Source organism: Branchiostoma belcheri, unplaced genomic scaffold (genome assembly GCF_001625305.1).
Source record: "Branchiostoma belcheri isolate BF01 breed outbred unplaced genomic scaffold, Haploidv18h27 scaffold10, whole genome shotgun sequence".
Lineage (NCBI taxonomy): Eukaryota > Metazoa > Chordata > Leptocardii > Amphioxiformes > Branchiostomatidae > Branchiostoma > Branchiostoma belcheri.
This window is the reverse complement of record NW_017802380.1, coordinates 3948605-3957473: the sequence shown is the minus strand read 5'-3', so window position 1 is coordinate 3957473 and position 8869 is coordinate 3948605. Positions and strand designations below refer to the sequence as shown.

Below are 8869 nucleotides of genomic sequence, written 5' to 3'. Positions count from 1 at the left end.
GTGAGAAATGGTTACTACAGACTATCTTGGAAATGAAACAGATTCATTGCAGACCATTTTGTTCGAATTTTCAATCTCTGCCCAACAAAAATATATTGTAAAAAAATGTATGTGTATAAAGAGGAAGACTATACAGAAGGGGAAGACTATACTGACATAATCATTACAGTTTAGAAAGTAACACATGTACATCACTGAATTCAACACAAACATCAAATTTATAATATAGCCACCTCAATTTGATATAAAATTATGAAAAACAACATTGTCTTTAACTTAGGTTTGGTGCAATAGTGCAATATGACAATATATCATAATAATTATACTTATTAGGGAACGGGATGTCCCCAGTGTACCAGTGATGAACCATCAGTCTTCCAGTGATGTTGTAGGTCGAACTTAAACTGAAAAACAGTTATTTTCACTAATCCAGCATGGACAAGGGTACAAAAACAACATTTGGCAGAAAAAAGTGTTATTTTGGTCAGCATTTCAATAAACAACAATGATTTTTCAGCCCAGATTGAGAGGGATGTCCTTACTTGGGTTGCAGAGCCTCTCGATCCGGCGTTCGCTCATGGAGGCGAGCTCGTGCACGCCGATGGCCAGGTAGTCCAGGGCCTTGGCTGGGTACTCGCCGTGGAAGTTTCCACCGGAAATTATCTCATGTCTCTGGGGGAAAACCATCTGGGGTCATGATGTTAAGGGATGATCGTACAACTGTCTGGAGTACAGCTTTTGTATTTTAGTGTGATGTTCTCTTCCCTTTTCTAACCCGTTCCTTACCACGGTTTTCCATGCTTAGGCATGGTTCTGCATAGTCTATGCATATCCAAAACTATTTCTGGGGCAAATTGATGTTCTTGGATACGCTAGAGACTATCCAGAACTGTGCCTGATCCTAACCCTAACCCATTCAGGTATAGAAGTTACTACATAGGAACAGTTCTAGATACAACCCTCCTCCCATCCCCTCCAGTTATTGCTGCCCCCTAGTGGAAAAGTCCTGCACTGCAAGGATACAGGATTGTCTGTGGCGCTGTTCATCTCCGTGGTGATGATGCCGCTCACAAAGTCGATGGTGTCATTCACGATCCCGTGAACCTGCGGGCAGCATCGCAGCGTGTACGCGTCCTGAACACGGTCACAGAAACGGTGGCTCTCTGAAAAGATTTTTAGAAAAGAACAAATGTTGACCTTGTGCCTTTTTTCACCAGTCCAGAAACGGTGGCTCTACAACAAATTAAGAAAAAACAAAGGTTGAAGTAAACGTACTAATAATTCACAATGTAAAGTTGAGACAACAAGATCTGCTATTTATTCTGTTTTCTTTAGAAAAGGCAACCCAGCTACATGTACATATAAAATACGTACATATAAAATGATAAGGCCAAGCCCTTTGGCCTTTTTTTACCCCATTGTCCTGTGTCATTTTAAAACTTCAACACAGTAGCCTGCATTAAGACTCAATCTAACAGCCTTGCAGAAATTTGTTTGTTTAGCTAACATTGTGTATGATGAAACAAATGAAAATACATGACAAACAACTGTAGAGACTAGGTACCTGATATCTCAGAAGGGTAGAGTTCTGAGTGCAGCAGCGAGCGGAACCTGCGAGCAACCTCGTTCTGACCCTTGTGTGGGCGGGCTGCATGGATGTCTGAGGGAAGTGTCAGAGATCATACTCACATGTGTATTAAAGGATAAAAATATGCATTTTTAGAGTTTTTTTTCTATTTATACCATTGCAGCAGTAAATGACATTAAAACTTACCACTGTCAAAAGCCCTGGTAGTCCCTTTAAGCACGTCCAAAGTCAGAGCTGCGACGATGTCTGCCTGACGTGCGATTCCTGCAGCACGCTCCAGAGCTGGAAATGATAAAAGGAACTTTGCGAACTATATCACAGCACTTTCCCTAATAAAGTGAAACTACTAAATGAACAAAGTGGCCAATATAAGTACCCCGGGAATGCTGGAGATATACACACATCAGATATGCAGGTGTTCAAGACATTCTTGAGGCCGTAGTGGTGGAGTTATGAGAATTGACATTACCCTTTAGTTTTTTGTGTCAAAACAGCAGCTTTCTTACCTTCAGCACCCAGTGATGTGATGAGCTGTGTTCCGTTGATCAGTGCGAGACCCTGCAGGGCAAAGAAATTAAAAGAATGGATAGAGATTAAAGCTAAAATGTGCTATGAAATCACAAGTAATTTTGACAGTTGACATTATCATGACAGTTGGGATTACATAAAATGTACTTTTAAAATTATTTACTACACATGATTCTCACCTCCTTCGGTCCCAGTTTGACAGGCTTCAGTCCATGTGCTTCCAAAACCTGAGGGTGAATAAAAACATGATATTTTCATTGTTGGACCATGCTAACACAAATCAGTGGAGAGGGGTGGGGCTGAGGGATTATTTGTAAATAAATGGGTTCATTGCCTGAAGTACTTCCAATTGTCGATTTGATTTGAGCAGACATGCCGTCACTCTCTCACTGGACAGTCTAGCCTGGGTACCATCCTGGTTAGTCTACTTCTGCCCCGATAGTTGCGTTGGTGGATAGCGTCTATCAGAGCGGACGTAAACTAACCAGGATGGTACGCAGGTTAGAATCTGTCTACTAGTACTTCTGGACAGGGGATCCCTTAATCATATTTTCCTACTTACATCCTTGGCGTCTCCCCAGCCAGTCTTGGGCGACCACATGCGACCCTCTCCCAGCATGCCCTGTGCCAGGTGTGACAGCGGTGCCAGGTCCCCGCTGGCCCCCACGGTACCCTTCTCCGGGATCCACGGCAGACAGGATGCTATGTACGGGAAAAACATCAACTTTGTCAGAAGGCAGGACAATTATGTCAAGTCATTGGCTTGAATCGTATATGAATTAATTACTAATCTTCACAATACGTTATGTTCTTCTAATGGCAATAAAGAGACTGACTTACCGTTGAATGCGTCGATCATCCTTGTCAGAGTGTCAAAGGAAACGCCACTGGAAAAAGCAAGGTCGGAACTTACACATAGCTTGTACTACATAACAATTCAAACATGTTAACTACTGGTAAACATCAAGTAAACTAAAGCTGGTGTGTTATGCTGAAGGGCTGTTATACTGGCTATACAGATACAGATACTAGTACTAGTAATTAAGATAATTAAGCATGATTATTCAAAAAGCGGCCATGGGCCACATGGCCAATAGGGGCTACAAGAAGTCCAATTGTCTCTTCAAGAATCTTGATCAACATCTTTAAGACGTTTTCCTCCTATATTTACCTGTATCCCTTGGCCAGTACGTTGATTCTGAGGGCAAACAGCATGCGAGTTCTCTCTGGGGTGAGAGGAGGACCAACACCTGGGAAAAACAAGACATTATGCTGTCAATCTTAATCATCACTCCACCATCATGATTTTGCCAATTCTAAAAAGTTCAAAATGTTGGAAAGTTGAGTAAGATTATGTTATGTTGTGAAATGTAGAAGTACCATGAAAAAATATTTCACATAATGAAACAAAACTTTGCCATTTTTACCTGCAGAGTGAGACCTGATCAGGTTTTCTTGCAGCTCCCTGAAGAAAAAAATATGAAAAATAAACACCAATAAACAACATCTCTATAAGCATGCATTAGTCTCAATAGACTTAGTTATAGATGGATTGATAAAATCATGCACTTTGAACAAAAGAAATTATTAACTTACACCAACTTGTTGGCTGGAATGACCGTCCTGGCAAACTTGCCAAACCCCGTGTTGATTCCATAGCACACTGTGTAGAGATAGGGGCAGCAATGTATTTTTAAAATCATGTAAGAACATTGTATCTGGGAAATGCGCCAAGATGTTTTTGACATGTACAATGAACAGTGGACCATGGCTTAACATCCGTCCCAAAGACTGCAACCCTTTCCAGTATCTAACAATAACAACATCTTGGTCCAAAGGCGGGGTGACCAATTTCTGGACTACACCAAGCTTCTTGAAATGTTTTTAAAGCAAACGGAACCTCCTTGTTTAAAATCAGATGTCAAGTCACCTTTGTTTTCAGTCAGGATATTTTCCAGCAGCTTTCTGGCCTCCTTAACCTTGGAGAGGGAGTCATCTGTCAACTGTGGGGAAGGAAAAAAAAAAAGAAAATGAACATTGAATTCATCAAAAGACCAATATGTAGAATGTTAAAATCAACAGTTATCTTTAGATCAAGTTTTAAGGTAACTGAGCCATCTAATTCAAACAATCAAACAGTATTCAACAACAGTTGAAATACAGGTAAGTACCGGTAACTCAGGTACATGTATATACAAATTTTTTAGTTACTTACTCGCATTTTTTAACTCTTACTTTGATTTTGTAGAGTCCTTTTCCCAGTTGCACCAGATCTGTAGGGGTGAGAGAGTTTCCATCCAGGGCCAGATACTAAAGGGAGAAGAAAGGTAAAGTGTATTGCATTGTATTGCAGGATTTTTGCTGCTTTGGCCACACCGACCTTTATAGTTCTGTATATTGATTGGTGCAATGGGTAGAGTGTTTGCCTTGCATTCTGTAGGTTGTCAGTTTGATCCCCATTTGAGACATACCAAAGACTTTAGGAATGAAACAGTAGATATACAGTAATCAAACAGTATATACACAGTATAGACAGGAAATCTTCTTACTTCCTTTGGTTCTTGATAGTGCAGGCCAGACTGTATGGGACCAGCTGGCACCAGTGCAGAGCCACCAGGGCTCCCCGAACTAAACACTGAGGGGACAAATACATTTTCACAAATTAAAACTTTCATCAAGAAAAATCACGTGAATATAGTAATAACTGATCAGGCCCCAAAAATGAAAGGAATATTGGCTATTGCTACATGTATAAATGAAATATTATCAGAAACAAACAGTGTCTATGTAAAAACACCAATAAAAATTCTCAAAAGCCTTCTTGTATAAACATTTAACTCCTTTTCCTTCTAAAGTGTTTGTTTCTCCACCTACATTATTCCTGTGGAATAGTGCAGTACGGTACCACACCTAAACATAGATATGTGCCAATGTCTATGCTACTGTAGTTTGCTTTAATTAATATTTTTTTTTATTCCGCATATGTACATGTACATTTGTACTTTGAAACCTTTCCCTTTTTGCTTCTTCATATGTACGTTGGAATGTCTGGTATTGTGAACTCTAGTTGACCACCCTGTCCTCAAAGTTCATATTGCCAAAGGGCTCACATGGCAGAGTCCAAAAGTACAAGGCCAGTTTAAATTAGCAATCCTGCCTTGCCATTGGTTTAGACAGGGAGGTGTGTCAGAGGTGGGGTCAAGCAGCCTGGTTACCAAACCTTTAGCTGCTGAGTCTCTTTTGTCCTCTCTGTAATTGCAAAGAGACTAAATTAGGTTTGGTAACCAGGCTAGGAATCAAGCAGGATGTTTTAACAGTACATGTGGAAACATGTCAGTTTCAAGGACATGCATTGCCATTGGTCAGAAAAAGGGGGCGTGTCAGAGGTGCGTCAAATTAGAGAAGTGCAAGCTTGAATAATGTACAGCTGGCCTTCAAAGCATAGACTGGTTTAAAAATCCTTGCAAAAAAACAAGTAGTGTTGAAAAAGCCCCAGGGTGAATTCCTTTACTTCAACTTGTTCAAGGCAACAAAACAATCTTTTCACCCGTGTTAATGTGTGTTTTTCTGTCTGACTGTGTCTAACACAAGAATTGACACCAGTAGAAAGACAATAATAACAAGGTACGTCCAGGTAAGGAGATACACAAGCAAGGAAACAGTTTTATTCTCAAGCAGCTCGTTGGATAGATCTTGAACACTGTCAGATGTTTCAAGTAGCATCCACTACTTTTGGTTGACCTGTAGAACACTATGACTTGATATGTAAATGAGGTGCAGACAATCTTTTGACCATACAAGTCATTGACCTGATAACCCTAAAGAAAAAGTAGGTTAGTGACCATGTTTTGTTATTCTACCAGGCATAAATATACCACTGATGTTGTTGGAATGTGTGACCCAAGGCCATCCTTTCTTTTCTTTGTGGTTTTTCTTATCTTGTTACCTGTCCATAAAAGTAGGTGGGTAGAGTGTAAAATAACAAATAAGGAATCTTGGGATGATAATGTTTGCTGGATGAAAAAGTTGACAAATTGCCCAAGAAAGAAAAAAATGAAATCCTAAGCCCTGTAGGTGATTACTTAGTACGTATCAAATTAAGAAACCTACAAATCAAAGGCAAACAGACAGGTTCTTTCATCTGTGTATTGGGGATAAACCACATGCACAAAAACTGGGGGAGAACAAAATTGGTAAAGAGCAACAAAATGTAAGTATAGGAGGTGTATATAAATTTCTGGCTTAACTTTGTTACAGTTTTAGACAGAATGTAATGCATGTCTATTTAGTAACATAAAAATAACAAAAACACTTGCCAATCTTTAAAACTTTAAAATATTATATGCGGCACGGAACACCTCTTGCCTATTCCATAGCCCTGAATAGTTTCTTCCAAAATGTTATCCTTCCACAACAACAACCAGTTCAAACTGGTATGGACTCTGGGGCTGTGTGTGGCCTCCAAAAGCCCGACTTTTCTGTCAACTTCAATAAACATTAAAAAATAATTCACAAATGGACAAAAAAAGGGACGATAAATACAGACATTCCAGTGTACTGTCGGCGTTTGAATATTTGGAAACAAAACAAACTGCAAAAGTTTGCAAACAGTGGCGCAGGCCAGATGCTAAAAGGGTGTACTTTAGGATATCAAATTAACACCAGACATGTTGAGGGCCAGTTGACCTTGCCTACCAGATGTAGTTTCACGTGGTCCCCGTTTTTGCAACAAAAAGTGTAGAAAAGCGGATAGATTGAGTGCTCCATGTGTCCATAGTATGAAGAAAATTACATTGAGTCTCTCGATCTGGGGGGCGGGGACAAAATTATCATAATACAGGTGTATGTTTTGAAACTATTTTGAAATACTAAATAGCATTAACAATGAGGCTTTGTCAAGATCTCTGTTAGAAGGATAATTTGATAAGCTACGTGGGATTTGAAATATAATGATTGTTTCTTTCTTCCTAAGAGCATGGAGGCTTTTTTACCTCCATGCTAAGAGGCAGGAAACGGACTCAAGTCAAAGAAGGAAGAATCGGCGACCATAAATAAACCAGCAACTTCCCAATGAGTCTTAGGATCTACTATACTATAGTAACATAATTTTTTTTTGGAACAAAACTAATTATTATTTATTACGTACCGACGTGTACGAAATCGTTGTCGTCCAAGACGTCCACGATCGAGTCATCGGCGTCGAGCAGGCCGTCCCCCCGCGCCCGCCTGACTTGGAAGCGGGGCGTTTTTCCCGCCACTTCTGCCGACCGCGCCTTCCTGTAGCGACGCATGGTCTCCTCGGCCAGCCATTCGATCGTCTGCGAACCGTCCTTGCAGGGGACCGTGAAGGTCTCGTTGAGGATCTTCACGGTGATCTTCATCGTCGTTAGAAGCTATAAACCGGCGATTCGAACACAAAGTGAGGTCGAAAGTCCTGCCCTTGAAGTTGAACCGGATTCAAGTCTGGAGCCCTGGCGTGGCCCCCTTTTTTTGAGACGAAAATAAATCGAAATGTGAGCCGTGAATTTGAACTTCACCGCAGCCGATCAATCAATTAAATGCTAAAGCAGCGGTTTTCCTAACAGCAACCACCGATCTGTGGACGAGAGCCCTCAAAAAGTGGGACAAATCGTTAGCAAACAAAAACTCTGCCCTTTGCTACGGAGAGGAAAACACACGTTCCGACCTAACACGTCGACTTGTTTATCTGTGCCCCGCGGGGGGCGCACACCTCGTGACCAATCACATGTCTCATTTGTGACACACCCACACACCCTTCATCAAACGAGTCCACTTAATTATAGGGGTACGTAATAAATATTCAATATATAGAAGCGACCATTCTTTATTTTACAAGCTAAAATAAGTTTACATATTTATTATGATATGGATGTAAATTAGCTGCTAACATTTGTTTCTATCTATTTAGTTAAAATAGGTAAAAAGACTAAAATTGGAATCCCTGACAAATCTCCCCTGAATAGTGGTCTATTCCAGCACGTACGTCATGAAAATTCCGATCAATTTGTAGTTTTTATAATTTCCGCAAGGAGGCGCTTCTTCACATTACTCACCACCTCCATCATGGCTGCCGTTAGAAATGTCATCGATGCCATCAAAGATTTATACAAAAATCCTTTTAAAAGGTAAACATTCTTCACTTCTCTTGCTAGATTAACAAAACATCAGAACTTAAACTTAGTGTTGAAACCGACAAAACGTCCAAAACTACCGTAAAAGACGTAATTTTTGTGTCCCTCGTGGTGCTACCATGCCGGTTTTTGGTCAGGGTCACAGTGCTAAGGGGAGGGGGGCGATTTTTTTCTAATCATCAGTATCTTGAAGTTGAGACCGTTTGAAAAAAGCTAAATCCATAAACAGGCATAGCTCACCAATGTTGACTCATCTATAAACTAAATACTTCGGTTTCTGATCGTTAGAAATAACAAAGAATGCAGAATAATGATTTAACACGACGGTGGGAGGGGGGCATAATGCTTTCCGAGATATGCTTTAGCAATTTTAGCATAAAATGATTTATATTAATATGATAATAAGTATTTGAATCCATTTCTATCTTCCAGTTACTAAGCACTAAGCCAAGGAGGATTCTGTATGAATATGATTATCTGCAAAGAGCAGCATAGGAATTGTGTATGAAGATATCCATGAATAAATTAAATGAATGAAACATCATGTGTACACATGTAATACAATGACAAAGATACTAAGTCATTAACAAATCATGTCCTT

General features: G+C 40.1%; 1 protein-coding gene across 2 annotated transcripts in view; it reads right to left on the bottom strand.

Moving 5' to 3' along the window:
- LOC109470313 (histidine ammonia-lyase-like) overlaps positions 1-7847 on the bottom strand; it is a 12709-nt gene extending 4862 nt beyond the window's left edge. For both annotated transcript variants that reach the window (XM_019769227.1, XM_019769236.1), the window contains exons 1-15: positions 7263-7847; positions 4666-4751; positions 4352-4426; positions 4047-4119; positions 3713-3779; positions 3544-3581; positions 3288-3366; positions 2957-3003; positions 2679-2818; positions 2296-2343; positions 2095-2146; positions 1775-1870; positions 1565-1660; positions 1024-1163; positions 543-687 (exon numbers count right to left, since the gene is read on the bottom strand). In XM_019769227.1, the coding sequence (XP_019624786.1) occupies positions 543-687; positions 1024-1163; positions 1565-1660; positions 1775-1870; positions 2095-2146; positions 2296-2343; positions 2679-2818; positions 2957-3003; positions 3288-3366; positions 3544-3581; positions 3713-3779; positions 4047-4119; positions 4352-4426; positions 4666-4751; positions 7263-7497 (1417 nt within the window). In that variant the 5' untranslated portion in view covers positions 7498-7847. The remainder of the gene's footprint in view (positions 1-542; positions 688-1023; positions 1164-1564; positions 1661-1774; positions 1871-2094; positions 2147-2295; positions 2344-2678; positions 2819-2956; positions 3004-3287; positions 3367-3543; positions 3582-3712; positions 3780-4046; positions 4120-4351; positions 4427-4665; positions 4752-7262) is intronic.
- Positions 7848-8869: the final 1022 nt, after the last annotated feature.